The 18,367-nt window shown below is 47.5% G+C and overlaps 1 protein-coding gene across 1 annotated transcript in view; it reads left to right on the top strand.

Moving 5' to 3' along the window:
• Positions 1–18,367, top strand: part of AMOTL1 (angiomotin like 1) — a 68,887-nt gene that overhangs the window by 28,230 nt on the left and 22,290 nt on the right. Inside the window, exons 5-7 of the mRNA XM_075717769.1 lie at positions 10,539–10,827; positions 16,449–16,593; positions 17,675–17,764. Of these exons, the coding sequence (XP_075573884.1) occupies positions 10,539–10,827; positions 16,449–16,593; positions 17,675–17,764 (524 nt within the window). The remainder of the gene's footprint in view (positions 1–10,538; positions 10,828–16,448; positions 16,594–17,674; positions 17,765–18,367) is intronic.

Below are 18,367 nucleotides of genomic sequence, written 5' to 3'. Positions count from 1 at the left end.
CGAGGAGGTTGGCATAGCTGGGGGGATGTTTCGCCAAAGCTGGATTTGGTCTAAGGCGTATGGTCTCTCTTGTGCTTTCTCTAAGGCGGTTCTGGGTCCTGGTGTGCAGACGGGGATTTTCAGGTCCTTAGCTCCTTTCACACAGTGCCTGGATTTTGGGGGATGTTTCCTGCTTACGTGTTCCTGCCTGCTGCATTTTAGGTGGTAATTACCACTAGCAGAACAGTTGCTCGCTTGCATACTGTATCTTGCACTGTTGCTCACACAGCGCCAGTGACTGGGGGAATGTTTGGCTGCATGGGAAATGTTGGAAAGCGGTGGTCTTCATCCTCATCTCGGGCTTTTTTCTGTGATACTTTTTGATACAGGAATGTCAACCTTTCACTTTGTTTGGGCACACTGAAATATTCACTGTTGGCATTACCCAGACTTGTTCTTAATTGGCATGAACTGGTTTGGTTTCTTCTCCTGTGCCATATCCCAGCTTATAACTGGCCCCATGGGCTGCAGGATCCCCTTACGGCCCTGTTACCTGGGAAGATTTAGGTGACAAAAGCCTTTAGGAAGTGGCAATAATCCCAGTGTGCTCATCACTTGCCATTTCTCTGTCTGCAGCAGCTGTGCTCTGGTGCACCCCTGCGCACATCTCAGGTTGTCTCGCAGGATGGGCTTGTCCAGGTCTGGAATGAGCATGGTTAAAATGCAATTTCACAAAATGGCTTCTGTCCCAAATTCCTCTCTATGGAGAGGGTTAAGGCAGGTTACCTGTTTGGGGATGCCAGCCCCATCTCTGCTAAAGGACTATTCTGGGCGGCAGCCCCTGAGCACTGCTGGAGGAGAGCCGGGGGCTGTGTTACACTGCTGGGTTGCTCCCAAGCGCAAAACTTCCTGTGCCTCTGCTCTTGCTCACTGCTTCCCTCCTTACCTGGGCCCTGGGGAGGCTCACAGCCAGCCATCTGGCTGGGATGGAGGACCTTAATAAGAGAGGTCAAGGTAGGAGACTACCTGGTTTCATCAGGTTAACGGAAGAGCCGGGTTTGGAGAGGCTGTTTTTTCTACTAGAGGAGCAAGCAAGGTGAGAAATTCCAGCTTTCATCTCATCGAGAGGGCCTGGGAAAGAAGCTAATGGAAACAGAGCTTTGCCCGTGGTCAGATAGGAATCTCAGGTATCCCAGATTCTCCTTCCCTCTGTCCTGGCCATATCTGTTCCCCAGCCTGGCATCCTCTGGACAGGGGCTGTGCAAAAGGCTTTTGCCTTCCAGAAAAGAGAGGAGAGAAGCACAGAGCTGCATCGGTTCAGAGGAAGCACCCACAGATACTGCAGGTGGAAAAGACCTGTAGGGTCACTGATCCCCCACTCCCCCCGAGTCCTTCTGTGATGAGGGAAATGTGGCTGGAAACCCACAAATGCTGGCAGGGAGCTGTTGAAGGAGAGGGGAAAACTGCAGCTGCTGCTTAACTTGCTTTTTTGGTTTGGCTTTTTTTTTGCACATGGCTGATTTTAAAGTGAGTGTTGCCTTTATAATCACTATGGTGAAATCTCACAACTTTACTGTAAATCTCAAGATACTTGGTATTGTCCTGAAGACCTCCTGGAGTCATATGATGCTGCAGTGATCTCAGCATTTATATAAATTAGACTTAGTGATCTCTGCTTTAGTCACATCAGGATTGCAGAGCAGAGCTTGAACCCTGAAGCTTAAAAGGCAAAAAAAACCGGAAGGCAAATAAGAAGGAACCGATATTTGTTCCTGTTTTAAAATATCAGTATTTTTAAGCCAGTTGCATGATGCTTGGGGCTCTGACTCATGACTTCTGAATGCTTTAAGTTGGCCAAGTGTAATAATCTTTAGAAAACCTTTCCTTTCCTAGATGTGCAGCTATTCCTGGATGGTGTCTTCGCTAACTTTCCTTAGGTGCATGTTCAGAGAGTCGCAGCTTGTCAAGTAAAAGGGCTTGGAAATAGTCTAATTTAGTCTTTTGTACAACGCCGTGAATTAATTCCAGTTTTTGAAACATTCAGTCCTGGTGATTATAACACTTTCTGTCTGGAGAATCCATCACGGCTTTTACAGACTTGTTCCACTAGCTAATTGCCATCTCTGGCACAGATTTGCATCTTAGTTTTAGCCTGTATTTTCTAGTTACCAGTTGGGATTTTGCAATATCTTTGTCAGATACAGTGAGGAGCCCTGTGCTATCAGTCCTTTAATGCATTTAACAGATGGAGCCCGGAGCCCCACAATTATTTCACTGTTGTCAAACCCCCTTTTTTCACTGTGGAAAGCTGACCTGGACACTGTTGCAGTACCAGCTGAACCAGAGGCTAGTCAGATACACTATCACCTCTGCAATGCAACTCAATGTTCCTCATTTACATAGCTCATTAACATTTGCCGTTTCAGGTGTTGAGACCCCAGGAGCTCCCCACCCAGCTTGTTATCCGGTCAGGCATGTGAGGTAGTCATAGCCCAGGATAGGATTTCCCACCCTTTTACTGTAGCTTGCTGTATTTATTCCTGGGTGGATGAGCTTGGACCTGCTTAAGTCCATCTTGTTTCTTCGTGCCCTGCTTAAGCAGTGATCCAGATCACTCAATGCAATGAATCCTCTTCATTGCTCCCAGTGGCCCTTGTCAGATCCTGGTGTCTTTTATCCAGAATGATTTCTTTCTCTGCACTGTTAATAAAAAGCATGTATAATGCAAATGAAGCCTTGAACTGGAAACACCACTGCTTGTTGAGGGGAATTCATTTGTGGCTACATGCAGAAGTCAATCATGCAGGCACCTTTTAATTTTGATTTAATCCATGCATTTTAAAAGACAGCATGCAACTGAAGAATAAATCTGGGCTGTTTTTAAAGATATCCCAGTTTTTTATGTGCCTCATAAAATTCCACTCTGCCTGGATGTAGAAGCCTATATTTAACTGCCGGAATAGTCTGTGGCTTTTCTGGTTATTTGTGTATTAACCCCCCCCACACACATTACCGCTGTTTTCATACAACCTGTTGATATTTACTCTTTCAACCACATGTCTGTGGCCACTGAGGGGACTACAAGGAGCTCCTTTTCCTCCCCGAGACACCCCAGGCAGGCGGGCATGCTGGCAGTGCAGCTGAGCCGAGGGATGTCATGCCCAAGCTGACTTCTGGCGTTTCTCTGCGAGGATAGCCCAAGCGCAAGCGTGGGTTGGAGGCTGCGCTTCCAGCTGATGTGGATGCTGGCAGGCCTGCAGAAGAGCTTTGTATCCTCTCCTTCTGGTCTAATCTGCCTTTCATGAAAATAAATGGAGGAGAAATGAAGCCGTTCTCACAGCTTGGGTGATGCCCATGTCATTTCCCCTTACCCTTCTGTGTTATTATCCCGGTTGGCTCCTTTAGGAGTGCAGAGGTTGAGGAAGGCGCCTTTTCCTTTGCTGAAAATCAGCTGGGCTTTAGAAAGAGTATTTATTCTAAGTGTGGATCCCTGTGAGGAAATACAATGTCTTGTCCCTCTCTTAACTACGGAGGATATGTTTAATACAGCATGTGTCTTTTCCGATGATAATTTTGCCCTGCAAATCTCGATGTAATCACCCCCGAAGAAGCCGGGCCAAGTCTTTCCAGCACCAACAAACATCTCTAACAAAATAGTGAATTCTGGAGTTGTGAGTCCAGGTCTGCAAAGTGGTTTTTGAAATAAACCTTTGTATTTACAAGGTGCTGCAACTGTTGCTGATTCCGTAAGCCAGAGGGTACCATGAGGGCTATGCCTTGGCTATGGAAAGCCTTCTTCCATTTCTGGCTGTATCAGCATTTAATGATAGGTCTATAACTGTGTTTCCTTGCACCATGACCATCAGACTGGGCTTACTGACTTTCCCGGGATCCTGTCTTTTTCCCACACGGTGACAACACTGATTCCTCTATGTTACTCACAGCTACAAAGAATAGCATTTGAAGTCTGCTTCATGACTGCAGAAATCGTAGCTGAAGTCAGGTGGACACCTGGGTCTAGTGTTAGTATCCAGACTAAAGGTTCCCGGTCAATGGGCAGGAATGAGCACCTTTCATGCACTTTTTACTCTCATTGTAAAGTAAAAGCTGCTTTAGCAGTTTCAAAGATCTGCACCCCAGAAACACCTCTTTCTATTTGCTGACTCAGCTGGAGCATCCACAGTAGATGTGTGAAGTTGTGAGATGAAGTCCCTTTGGAGAGTCTTCAGGAGATGAAGTAGGCCAGTCTGCCCTAGAGGCAAAGGAAGGCAGACCATTCAGAGAAAGATGAGATAAATAGGTTAGAAGAGGGCATTTTAGTTATGAATGTAAATGCCATGGTATGTTGGAAGCAAAGTCCTTCCTCCGCTGGCCACTCTTCATCCCCATGTAGAGGAGAGCTGCATTGTACCTGTAGCAGGGCAGTGGTGAACTTTCCTTTCCAGAACATGTACAGGCATTTTCATTTCATGACTTCCTGATACTGCCCTGCTTTACTGAGCAATATCTCTTCTGTATTTACAATTTCCTGGTGGTCAACAGCAAGTGGACTTCATCATTAATTGTCCTGTCAGGGTTTTTTATTCCTACATACAGCTACAAATTCCCCCCCCCCCCCAAATTCCTCTATGTTGGTCATTCTTACTCCCAGGGGTTCTAGTATAAGAGGTGTAATTAAGACCATGCCAAAATTTGGGGGCTTGGGTGTCCTTGCTGAATTCTGAGGGGTTTCTCATGACAGTGATGTTCCTGATCAAGTATTTTGCTGAAGACGCTGTATTGCAATCTATATACAGCAAGCTATTACATATATCGCAAGCTATACATCACTTAAAAGAGAGAGTGCAGTCTGGTGACCCTAGCTTGGTAGCCCTTGAAAAGCTCACTGCCTGTGTGGTGCTCCCTCTTCTAAAAGCTGATTTCCTTAGTTTTTTCTTTTTTTCTGCTTTGCATTACATTGCAGAGGTATATAGGAGCCCTACTTCTACAATAATGTCAATAAAAAATGTTTTCAATAGAATTCTAGCTGCAGTGTTGCAGAGATATCCAAAACTCATAATGTTCCACAGTTTCATGCTTTTAAGAAGGATGATTTTTGATGAAAACATGTTGGTCTGGAAGATTTTAACCTGCTCTAATGCAGAGTAAGATCAACATTTAAAATACAGTAGAAGCATTTTGAGAATGTCATTCTTTACTAAGTCCGAAGGAGCTCGGGATAATCCTGATTACTTCGTTTCTTTGGAGCTTTATGTGAGTGGTTGGATGTGAACTAAGCTGATGTTATAACTCTTCTATTTCTACAACTGTTGATTTGTTAGTAAGAATCGCTGTGTTGATTTTATTGCATATACACTTGGAGATTTTGAATTAGGCTTAGTCAGAATTAAATTGGGACAGATTAAGCAAGTAAAAGGAAAGTCAGTAACATGCTCATTATGTTGAACAGATGTGCTTCGAGAGATGTAATGTCGGTTTTGCCAGTTTCGTTTCCAAGCTGGAAAACACTTTGGAGAATCTCTCCTGTGGCCCCAGCTATTGAGAATCTGGTGCCTGTCTGATGCTACAGGGTGTAAATCTTTAGTCGCTCAACAAGTGGTTTGTAGTTCAAGAAAATGGAGGTCCTGGGGGGCTCTCCTCCCTGTGTAGTGTAAAACTAGACAGACCAAAGTGCATGTGAAAAGGTTAAATTGATGGGAGGTTGAGATTTCCCAAAAGTACAGTGTCAGGAGTTCCTGCAAGTGTTTAAAGGGTGTATCTATGACCAAAGAATGTACTACTTCATTATGAAAAGGAAAAATTGCTATATCTCCACTGGTTTAGATTCAGAGATAAATTTAATTATATTACTCTAAGCTATTCCCATAAAAAAGTGAGAAAATCTGTACCTGTAGCAAATCTGTCTTTGTAGTGGTATAACTGTGTCCAGACAAGCCGGGATTTTACTTGCCTAGAATCAGCTGTGGCCTTTATTTTGATGAAGATAAACAAACACACACTTAGCTCAATTAATTGCTGTGGTAAAACGCACAAGTGCAGCCTGGCTGTCAGCAGCGCTGAGGAGGTGCCGTGTGCTTGGCTACATTTGCACATGCTTGTGGAGCATCTTTTGTATCATGAGTGTCATCCATGGCTCCACCACTCATGATGTTCTTTACTGTTCAGATTTTCAAGCAAAAAAATATTCCAGTCCCACAACAAGCATGGAGTCCCATGTTGGGATTTATGCACTGGGGTACCAAAAGAAAGGATCACTGTGGGGATGGTGTGAGAGCTGTGCCCATGGTGGGCTGTCCTTGCAATTTGCTGAGCAACTCGGCACAGGGCTCACTGGCTTGCACAGCCTCGGATCACCAGGTACTGCTAGGAGACATGGTTTTGGTCTCAGGAAGGTAAAACGAGCCCCTCAGGTCAGTGTGACGCCCCAGGGCATCCTGCTTTGAGGTCCCAGCAGCAGGCAGAAGTGGTGAGGCTGGAGATGCAGTAAACTAAAGGCAGGTGAGCAGGGAGCAGCATCTTAACCAGTGCCAGTGTCCAGTAGCTCTGGGGCTACCTTGGGCCCATCACTTTAAGGGGATTTCAGGGGAAGTCATGACTGCATCTTTTTGCAGCCCTGGGCTTTGCTGAACACCATCTGAAGGCCACAGTGCAGATACACCATCCAGAAAGTCAGCTTGGGGATGGGGGTGCACGCTCCTTTCCTTTCTGATGACAAATGCAGGAGAGCAAGGCAGCCTAACATCCTGAATTAAAATTATACACTCCCTGTTGGAATGTCCCCTGTCCTGCTGAGGCGACGTTGAGCACCACAGCAAATCACTGCAGTCAGCACAGAGGAAGGAGCTGCGGTAGCATCCTCTCCTCTGGCAGAGCGGGATGGTTTTTGGCTCCAGCTAGTGTGGTGTTCAGTGACGGGTTTTGTGTAGCTACTCCAGTTTCCTTTTTCTTCTTTCCCTGTGCTGTCACGTTTCTGCTGTGGTGTGCACTGTGGGCACAGGGGTGGATGAGGGGGCCATCAACAGGCAGAACCTTCACCAGCCAGAATGAATAAACTTTGCAGTGTTCCTCCTGGGAGCTATGTCAAAATATACAGAAGACAGAGAGGTGATTAGAGACAACCAACACTGCTTCAACCAAGGGCAAATCAAGCCTGACTAACCTAGTGGCCTTCTACAGTGGAGTGACTGCATCAATGGATAAGGAAAGAGCTATGGATGTCATCTGGGTAGACCTCTGTAAGGCCTTTGATATGGTCCCCCACAACATCCTTGCCTCTAAATTGGAAAAATGTGGGTTTGATGGATGGACTGTTAGATGGATAAGGACTTGGCTGGATGGCCACATCCAAAGAGTTACAGTCAATGGCTCAATGTCCAAGTGAAAACCAGTAATTAGTGGTGTTCCTCAAGGTTTGTTACTGGGAGCAATGCTGTTTAATGTCTTCATCAGTGACATAGACAGTGGGATCGAGTGCACCCTCAGCAAGTTTGCAGATGACACCAAGCTGAGTGGTGCAGTTGATTCACTGGAGGGGTGGGACGTCATCCAGAGGAACCTGGACAAGCTCGAGAACTGGGCCTGTGTGAACCTCATGAGGTTCAACAAGGCCAAGTGCAAGGTCTTGCACCTGGGTCAGGGCAATCCCCACTATTAGTACAGGCTGGGGGATGAAGGGATTGAGAGCAGCCCTGCAGAGAAGGACTTGGAGATCCTAATGGACAAGAAATTGGACGTGCGCCAGCAATGTGCGCTTGCAGCCCAGAAGGCCAACCGGTATCCTGGGCTGCATCAAAAGAAGCATGGGCAGCAGGTTGAGGGAGGGGATTCTGCCCCTCTGCTCTGCTCTGGTGAGACCTCACCTGCAGTGCTGCGTCCAGCTCTGGAGCCCTCAGCACAGGAAAGACATGGACCTGCTGGAGCGGGTCCAGAGGAGGGCCACAAAAATGGTCAGAGGGCTGGAACACCTCTCCTGTGAAGAGAGGCTGAGAGAGTTGGGGTTGTTCAGCCTGGAGAAGAGAAGGCTGCGGGGAGACCTTATTGCAGCCTTTCGGTACTTCAAGGGGGCTTGTAAGAAAGATGGAGAGACTTTTTACCAGGCTCTGTGGTGATAGGACAAGGGGCAACAGTTTTAAGCTAAAAGGCAGTAGATTTAGATTGGATATATGGGATAAATTTTTTTATGATGAGGGTGGTGAGACACTGGCACAGGTTGCCCAGGGAAGTTGTGGATGCCTCATCATTGGAAGTATTCAAGGTTAGGTTGGACGGGGCTTTGAGCCACCTGGTCTATGGTGGAAGATGTCCCTGCCCACGGCAGGGGGATTCGCCTAGATGATCTTTAAAGGTCCCTTCCAACCCAGACCAGTCTATGATTCTGTGAAATACTGTATGTTTTATTGGCCATATGTAAAGTCTCATACATCACCTCTGTGCCTTCCTGTCCTCTGGAAAGTTTTAACCACTTTCAGTAGATGCTTAGCTCCTTAGTCATTAGGCTGCACCTCTGCCAGAGAAGTGACATGCCTGGGGCTGAGAGCAAACCCTTCTGGCCCTGGGAGCTGTTCATGGCAAATGGCCCCTCTGCTGTGCTCCTCAGCTCCCTCCACAGATATTTAATTTACCAGGGGAGACAGAGCCTTAAGGTTTGTCTGTGCCGTGCGGGTAAAAGCCATTTCGAGGCCAGGGTGAGCTCAGCACAGGCTTTCCCAATGCCAGCTGCACAAAGCTTGGCTGGGATCTTCCTCCCAAAGACACTGAGCCTGTCCAAGGGTCTGTGCTGCTGGGCAGGTTAGCAGTGTGCTTGTGTTTGGGAATGGGCTTATCACTGGTCTTCGCTCCATTTCAATACCTTTCTGTGTCACGGTGGGCGCATCAGGCAAAGAGTGAGAGCTGGGATGGGAGCGTGGGGCTGTGTGTGTGCTGCATCTGGGGGGCTGCAGAACCTCGTTTGCTTTCCCTCTAGTTGGGACAGAAGATACATCTGAATTGCTGGCTTCCCTCACTGCCGTGTGGCTTGGTGGGGGCAAGCTTGTTAGAGCAGGACTGTTTGCTTTTAGGGCAGGGTTTTAAAATTGTCTTCGCTTTTCGTCTTGTTCTGCTGCAGTTGAAGGCGGTAACGGGTTATTGTCAGTAGAATTAGGCCAGCACTGAGAGCTTTTGAAAACCCCGCACTGAGAAGCCATGCAGGTGCTGAAGACAATGGTAATCATATTTATTATGTATTTATATAGCACAAAATCATCTGTCTAAAAAATAGCTTTCATGGCTTTTTGAGGCCAAATGGGATAAATACATCTGTTTGTTAGGTCTCCTGCCTCGTGTAGGGTACAGAAATAAAGGCAACAATAGCTACAGCGAGCCTAATAGCTTGTGATTAAGCTAAAATAGAACTTTCAGAAGGTGCTTGATTGCAGACTTCAGGTGGGGTCCAGCAGCCAGCTTATTTTCCAGCCAAACTGGGCTCTGACACAGATGTCCCACGTGGTCTGGGTTGAGTCTCTTAGACGAGCGTGGTGTAGAAATTTTACAACTTGGCCATCTGGGCTGAGAAGTGGCTCAGCCTGTGCACAGCAAGGCTCTGCATGGGGCTGCTCGCCCTGGCCGAGACTCCGCGGCTGCCTGTGTGGTGGATGGAGGGATGGAGATGGGTCCGGTGCAGACAAGCTTTGAGCTGCTCCCTACCTGAATTTCCCCCTTTTGAAACAGGGGAAGTCTCCCTCCTTGAGCTCACAGGACTGAAATGCAGGACAGAAATGAGGGACTCCAGTCCCGCCTGGCCACCGGCTGCAGGGTTACAGTTGCTGCTAAGACGTCCTCCTGGGTTATCCTCCAGCCATTGCAAATTGTGACTTGGGTGGATTAAAGAGCCGCCCACTGTCAGAAAGCCTAGCCCACAAGCAGGTCCACCGCCAGCTCACTTATTCTTCCCTGACACGAGCCTCCTGGGTGATGGATGCTGTTAGTCGGGGAGTGACACAATGAGGTCTTGCACTAGAAGACGGCTTTCGTGGCTCACCGTGATTGACCGGGGCTGTGCTTCCAGCAGCTCCACAGCAGCCCTTCCCTTTGCCGCTTGCTAAAGCCGCTCGGGGACGCTGCTTCGCTCACATCACTTCCTTTCGCCTCCCAATTCGGCCGATCAGCCGGTCTCGCTCCAGGCAGGGAGCGGTGCTCGAAGGGTGAGTAATGCATCCCTTGTGTTTCCTTCGAGCCCGCCGGCTTACGCTTCTTAGCGGTGGGGTTTGTGGCAAGGGGGGGCAGGGAGAGACTGGCTGGCTGCTGAAATATTAGCTGCACACCTAGGCAAAAATGCCGTTTTCGAGTCAATGCTTCCTTTATCCGTTCATGCCAGATGTATACATCACTGTCAAGAGCAGGCGAGGAGACAATTTACCCGGTCCCTGCTGCGATTGTTGGTATTTAGGAGTGACTAAGGACCAGAATCACGACTGTACAGTTACAACCCTATTAATAAACCGTGCAGTCATTAGGCGAAAGCTCCTGCACGAATTTTGAGGGCGCGCGGCTCTAACACCTCCCCTGTGTGTGCTTCCCCGCAGCCGACAATGCCAGCCACCCTTCCCACCGCCGCCGGCCCAGCAGCACAGCCCCATGTCCTCGCAGGCCACCGCCGCCACCGGCCCTCCGCTCCCGGGCGCCTTGCCCCCGCTGCCAGCCCCTGCCACTGCCCAGCCGCCGACACCAACGCCACCAGGCCATCAGTTGACACCCGACGCCTTCGCCATCGTGGAGCGGGCACAGCAGATGGTGGAGATGCTCTCCGAGGAAAACCACGTGCTGCGGCAGGAGCTGGAGGGGTACTACGAGAAGGCGGACAAGCTGCAGAAGGTATGTGGAGGGGTGGATGGGGCCTGGGCAGGGTGACCGTCTTGGTGCTTCTGCATTTGGGTCCCCCAGGCTGTTCTTCATAGTCATGTCACTGCAACAGGGACACAGCAGTGGCCATCTGTAACCATCATCTCTTCATGGTGGTCTCCCAAAAGTATAATCCTGTGCCCCATGGCCTGTGGGCTCCCCTGCCTTTAGGGCGAAATGGGGCAGCCCATCACATGTCTCTCAGTTGGGGACCTTCCCCTTCTATCCTTCTGTGAGGGCCTCACCTGAGCTTTCCCTGGGTCTTCCATGGGCAGAGTCTGCTCCTGGTGCAGCTGGGTCCTGCACCATGGGCACAGGCTGTAGAGCTGCAGGTGAGAAGCATTTGAAGAGCATGGCCACATCTGTCCTGAGCGGTCTTGTCCACCACAATACGCTCGCGTAGCACTCCATGCTCTTTGGAAGTGTAACAGCTGTCCAGGGGGTTGCCTGTTATTTGGAAATGCATTAACTTGGTTGTCTCAGAGGCTTTCAGTGACTGCTCAATGGGTTTCTAAGAGCTGATGTTAGACACCCACCTTTGAACATGTTGGTTCAAAAAAGCACTGCCGCCTTATCTGAAAGAACCATTTGGTAAAGGTTTTGCTCAAAAACCCTTTTGCAAAGAGATCCTGCACCCTCTTTTCGTATGCAAGCTGGCATTTTCAGTGGAGAAGGGCAATGTCTTGCGCACTGCCTGGGGTGACAAGATGAAGAGTCAAATCAAACAAAGTAGAAGCTGCTTAAAAATGAGAGCTCACTAAGGCGATGCAGAGACTCTCCCCAGATCTGCTCGCTTTGGGTCCCAAGGGCCCAGACCAAATGAGTTATTTCAGATTCTACACTGCTATTTAATTTATGCATTCCCACCACTTATGCACAAATGGGCTTAGGCTGCAGGTCTGTTCTGTCTGAATTCAGGAGTTTAAATAGGAGCTCAGTTTCTTCTGTGCTGTGTGGGTCAGGGTGGTCTTGGAGACACCCATCATAGAAGAAGAGGCAGCTCTGAGAGACCATGTCCCAGCCTCAGCTTTGGGAGAAATCTGTGACAATCTGTTGAAACAGGTTAGAAAAAAGACCTGTTGTTTTGTAGCTGCTGTCGTCTTTTCAGACTCCTCCTCTGCAACCAGACGAGTTGAATTTATTCACAGAATTTCCTAACTTAGTTGAGAAATTTTTGCAGCAACATTAACTATTTGTGAAGATGTCTGCAAAGATTTTAACGCTGACTTCCCTGTGGCCTTCGTGGGCAAAAAGAAATATTCCAGCTATTAATTTTACAAAAGTTGCGTTGTTCAGTAAAAGGTATTTGAGTGTGATGCCCTAAAAATACTCCGATTTCCTTTTACACTCTTGGAAACGGTTCTCTCTTTATCTTGGATGCCCCGCAAGTCGATTGCATCAGGCACCAACAGAAAGGTATTCAAGCACGGGCTGAAGTCTCACTTCAGTCAACAGAGCGTGGACTCAAGTCCCATTGACTTTGGGGGAATGTAAGCGGAATATTAAAGCAAAACACATGCTCAAGCGCATTCTTTCTTCAGGAAAATGTCCTGAACCAAAGCCTTAACTCATGGTATCCCTCCCATGCTGTTTTTTCTGTGTTTGAACAAAAGGACAGGGCAGGTCCTCTTTTATTCCCACAGTTTCAGCTGAACATCACCTCTGACAACGTGACAGTGAGTTAAATTATATACTTTGGGTGTGAAAACTCTTCCCTCTTGTTGGAAGTGGAAGTGTCACGAGGAGTACTTGTTTGTCTGTGCATAATGATTTTGTTCTAGGTAGAGCCACCCTCCCATCACTTTTATTCATTACAGATTAGGAGAAGAAATTAGAGAACATCAGCTTGACGTGGAGGGCTTCCTGGGTGTCAGGTACAAACAGATCAGCCCTGAGGGTTGTCAAATTCTCAGTCGTGTCTGAACAGACTTTTTGCAGAGAGGTACAAGGTGGTGATTAATCCTGTGCTGTTTGATGAGTTGTCTGGTTTTCTTACCTAAAAAGAGTTGGGTGGGAAGAGGGGTTGTGCAATTTAATTTTGAGCTTTTTTTTGCAAAAGCAAAGCATTATATTATCTTTTTTTTTTTTTCCTGTTGTTTTTTTGTTGGGCTGTGTTACCTTGCTCAAGTTCAATTGCCAAGCTGGGCTGGCTCTTCCCCATGCCATGTATGTGGGTTGTTTGAGTGGGTTGGTTCTAGGAGCTACCAGGCAGAGAAGAGGCTGAACTGTTTTTTTTCCCCTCCATAGAAGAAGGGGAAGGAAATCCCAGAGCTGCTGAGAAATGCCAACACAATTTATGGCTGCTGTTCTGCTCTCCTTCAATTTTGTTCAGTGCTGACGGAGGTTCTTTCTTTTCCTGCAGCAAGTCTTTGCCTCCGGGGCTGCAGGAGACTTGCATGGTGATATGTTTTGGGACATAATGGCACATAACGGGCAGAGCAGAGCCCTTGTGGTAACCAGCAGTGCTGGGCAGGACTGTCAGGCTGTGGAAACCCGCTGCGGTGTTGGCAAATCTGTTTCACTGTGTGGTAGGAGCTCTCTGGAGCAGGCATCTTCTCCTGCAGATAGTGGCTCACCCGGGAGAGGGGAGGTGGGGGGAACCGGTGGGTGTGGGGGCACCCAACTGAGCACAGTGTCTGGGTGGGATGATGTAGTTAAGGATTCAGGAAGATGCTTTAAAATTGTTTTTGCTAAGTCAAACCTTCCTTTCAAGGAGACAGAAGCTCGATCTGCTTAAATGGTCATGCAGAGCAATGCGAGGTAGCTTGAATATAGCTTCTAACTACTTACAGGAAGAGAAAACTTTTGCTGGTGGAGGTGACACCAATCTCAAGAAAAAGCTGTAACAGAACCAAGAAGCTGAAATTATGCTGTTATTGGAGTAGCTAATGGACATATCATGTTGATTCTGGAAAATGCATGTGAAACAGATTTTTGATTGTAGGTCATAGTCATAGAATAGACTAGACTATTTCCATTGGAAAGGACCTACAATGATCATCTAGTCCAACTGCCTGACCAATTCAGGGCTGACCAAGTTAAAGCACTTTATTAAGGACATTGTCCAAATGCCACTTTAACGCTGACAGGCTTGGGGTGTTGACTGTCTCTCTAGGAAGCCTGTTCCAGTGTTTGACCACCCTCTCGGTACAGAAATGCTTCCTAATGTCCAGTCTAAACCTCCCCTGGAGCAGCTTTGAACCATTCCCACGTGTCGTATCACTGGATACCAGGGAGAAGAGATCAGCACCTCCCTCTCCACTTCCCCTCCCCAGAAAGCTGAAGAGAGCAATGAGGTCACCCCTCAGCCTCCTTTTCTCCAAACTAGACAAATCTAGTGTCCTCAGCTGCTCCTCACAGGACATTCCTTCCAGCCCTTTCACCAGCTTTGTTGCCCTCCTCTGGACACATTCAAGGGCCTTCACATCCTTCTTAAATTGTGGGGTCCAGAACTGCATGCAATACTCAAGGTAATTTTCTCAAAAAAGTTAAGACTTTGTGATGAGGCTTTGTACATAGAATCATAGAATCATTTAGGTTGGAAAAGACCTTTAAGATCATCCAGTCCAACCATTAACCTACACTACCAAGTCTACTCTAAGCCAATCAAGGGTAGACTAGACTAAACCATGTCCCGAAGTGCCACATCTACCTGTTTTTTGAACACTTGCTTGTGTTGCCATGCATATGAGGAAAAATAAAACTCATTGACTTTTTTTGAACCACAGTAAGGTTCAGTCTGAATTTCAAACAGGTTTGGATTTATGCAGCATTGCTCTGAGCATGCTGTCCTCATGGTGGGAACACGCTTGGTGTCTGGCCATGCATCAGCAGGGTGGGGAGGAAGGACCTGCTTTTCTAGATGTGGTTAGGGAAAATGTAACGGGGCTTCCTGGAGCTCCTGCTTTAAAAAAACAAAATGGAAGGTCAGAATAATCTAAGTTTGTAGTTCACCCAAGAAGAAGTGTCATAGCGTGGAATATGGCCGGTTCAACAGCTCATCCTCTTCTTGGAGCTGTGGAGAATTGTCAGCTGAGAACTAATCTACATATGGTACCTTTTAATGTCATGCACGTAGGGGAGCAGTTTGTATGTGTGTGAAATACCTGCAAGGTGTTAAATCAGCACTGGTGTGAGATAGGTGACATGATACCCAGCAAGGTACTAATCCAAAGCTGCTGGTGTCACGGGGGCCATGCCATGGGCTTTACACATTGCCACTTGTTTCAGCTTTTGTGCCTGAGCAAGCTGAAAGCAGAAATCAGGGAAGGTAACCAGGTTTCCCCAACATGGCTCTGCTGGGCTTTCCTCAGTGCGTGGTTTGGAGGTGCCACGTGCCCATGAGCCATATCCAGACAGAGTGGCCCCAGCGTCATGGGAAGCGCTGGTCCAGGCTGCTGGAACCTGGCTGCAGGTTCCTACGCAGACACTGGGGTGACAGCTCCAGTGTCCCTGTAACTTTTATTCTGCAAGTGCTGCAGCTGGCAAATTACACCTAAGGCTTAACGAGCCCTGGAGAGGGACCTACCTCCACAGCAAGCGGAGGTGGGCTCGCACCTTGGCTTCACAAATCACGAATCCATCCCACCCATGATTCAAGAGGCTAAAAAAGTGCCAGATTTAGAAAGGTATGCGGGAGGCTATATATATCTCACGGATTTCCAGCCTCTGCACATTATCAAGCTTTTCTCCACAAACACAAGGGCCAGGCATGCAGGAGCAGATTCCCACATTGGTGTTGATCATTCCTGCAGCAATGATTTTAGCAAAGCTGTAACACTTAACACAATATTAGCTTATTAAAAGAATTGAATGAGATTGACCTGAAGAGCAAAACTCTGTCCGGGACTGTCCTCCTGTCAGTCTTTTGGGCTCACATCTTAAGATGCAAGTTTACTGCTAAGGGCTTCCTCTGCATGCCCTGCCTGCAGTTTGCCAGATTTCAAGGAGACTTTTTTTAAGAAGACTGAAAATCCAAAACAGTTGGTTTGGTCTGTTATAGAGAGTTTCTTCTTGTACAGAGCAGTCTTCAGTCAAGGACGGAAAGGAGTGGACCACAATAGTTTAAAACTGATGTGAGGTCAGAGCTGAGCCTAAAACACTTCTGGTGGCACACAGAGCTCGGAGCTACGTTTTGGGTCAGGGATCTGGCAGAATAATAAATCTTGCCTCCTACAACCCTTTCTAGGAAAGAATACAGCCCACACAAATACACTGTTTCCTTTGTTTTTTCTCTTGGATGGCATTAAAGCAGCCACCTCAGTCGCAGAGCGAAGGCAACCAAGCAGTTAAATCAAGTCCAGCCCACCCCAAGCTTTTTTGGGAGCTGCCAGTGGGGTGTCATGGGGTGTTGTGGCATGGCAAGCTAGCCCACAGGGTGTTTGCAGGGGTCCCCACTGCAGGAACCTCCAGCACCACTGGGGGCTTCACACCATCTTCCGCTGGGGAGATTGGTCATTGTAGAGCTGGTGGCTGGCGTGACACTCGGCATGAAGCATCGCCCTGACCCCTGTGCCCCATCGAAACATGCTGGGAAAACGCTGGGATGGGACGCGTTCCTGCCAGGCTTTAATAGGAGCTCTCTCTCCTTTCAGTTTGAAATAGAGATTCAGAGGATTTCAGAAGCTTATGAGGGCTTGGTCAAGACCACCACTAAGAGGGAGTCTCTGGACAAAGCAATGAGAAACAAACTCGAAGGAGAAATTAGGAGACTTCATGACTTCAACAGGGATCTCCGTGGTATGTTACACTTGCTTGTGTGTTTTGGGTTTTTTTTCCCCCTGGCTGACATGGTGTTTCATTTCTTACAAGCTGCAGAGCAGTAGGCTTTAGATGTGTAGCTTCACACATGTTTTAGATAAGTGACTTGAGAAATCAGGCCCTGCTCATTGGCATAAGACAAAACTGCTGTCACCCCCCTGGTGGCAAGGAAACCTTCTGGCAAAATATGAGAGTCAGCTTCAGATGGTGCCTTTGTGTTTAGCACTTGCAAATAATGATTTGACAGCAAGGCCACCAGTTCTGAAGTCTCGTCCAGCTCTGATGAGCTGAAGAGCAAGTTGCAATATAGAGCCATGCTGTACAACCTATAAATCTCAAAGTTCGGTGCCTTCACGAACCAGTAACAAGTATCAAAGAGTATCTCTTTTTTGTATTAAAAACATAAAACTGAGGGTATATGCTTTTGAGAAAGCAGATGGAGGATATGTTGGGTAGCTACTACCTGTCCAGGTTCCTGATGGGAGTACTTTGGTACCTCCTTGTGCAGTGAGATGCCTTCTGCAAGCTGGCTCATGCTTTTTGCAATGGTGCAAGGAGGGTCGCATGGTCTTTTTGGAGGAGGGAGGCACCTGAAGGCAGGACCTTCCCAGGGGAAGCTGTCCCTGGCTGCAGAAAACTGCCTCTTTCCCAGGGTATCCCCAAGGATTGGTGTCAGTGGGCTGGGGACTGCCTTCCCCCAGGGCATCTTGCTGCACCAGGGGCAGCACTCCACTGCAGGAAGGCACCCATCCCTTTGCAAAGCTGGGTAATTCAGATTGCAAGTGCTTTGTGCGTTTTGGACAGTGTGAGAGGTGAACTGCCTGGGCACATCAGCCCTGAATGGCAGAGGCTTTTCTTCCAGTTTCTGTAAATCTGAATGATACAGCTTCATAGAAGAGGTCAAAGGTCTCATCTTTTATGTATGTGTCAGCCTCCATTTTAACGTCCTCCTTCAGAGAGTCTATTTATACTGCTCTGCTGGCATGCATCTTATTTTCTTGGTTGGCCTACAATTTTATATACATATATTTATACTTCAAGTATTTCCTGTTTTTTGCAGAACGACTGGAGACCGCCAATAGGCAGCTAGCCAGCAGAGACTTTGATGGGCATGAAGATAAGTCAACAGAGGGCCTTTATGTCACTCAGAGTGAGTACTGTGCTAATCTGTTTTGAAGGTACATATATATATATACACACACACACACACATGCGCATACATATATATGTGCTGGAGTGGAAGTGAATACTTCGCTATTAATTGTTTTTGTCCTTATGGCTTGGTTTTACTCAGCTAATTTGTCAACATACTCTTATTTAAGCTGCAGACTGGATTGTTTAGGCTGTTTTTTTTTTCTCTCTGAGCACCAGAACCAAGCAGTGGGAGTTAATAGTAACACAACTTAGCTTATTTTTGATAAATATTTATCTGAAATTGTGAAGTGTTGCTTGCAGGAGATGCATGCTTTTTAGAGAAGCCAGATTCTTCTCTTGGCTGGGATAAGCCCAGAGCAACCTCTGCTGACTTGTCAGTGACAGGGGTTGACTAACAGGAGGCAGAGCAGAGCTGGACCCTCCTTTTCACAAAGGATGGAAGAGACAAAGATTTTACAACTTCTACTGCTATGAAAAACATTCATTCCTGTCAAGTTTTAGGCTCCCGTAATGACTGAGCACAGTGCTGCGGCATTTTCCAGCCATATGCTGATGGCTCCATGTGACCAGCCAAACCAAAACCCAAGCAGCTGGATGC

This window comes from Pelecanus crispus, chromosome 1 (genome assembly GCF_030463565.1).
Source record: "Pelecanus crispus isolate bPelCri1 chromosome 1, bPelCri1.pri, whole genome shotgun sequence".
NCBI lineage: Eukaryota > Metazoa > Chordata > Aves > Pelecaniformes > Pelecanidae > Pelecanus > Pelecanus crispus.
The sequence above is the reverse complement of the archived record's forward strand: the minus strand, read 5'-3'. Positions and strand labels throughout refer to the sequence as shown.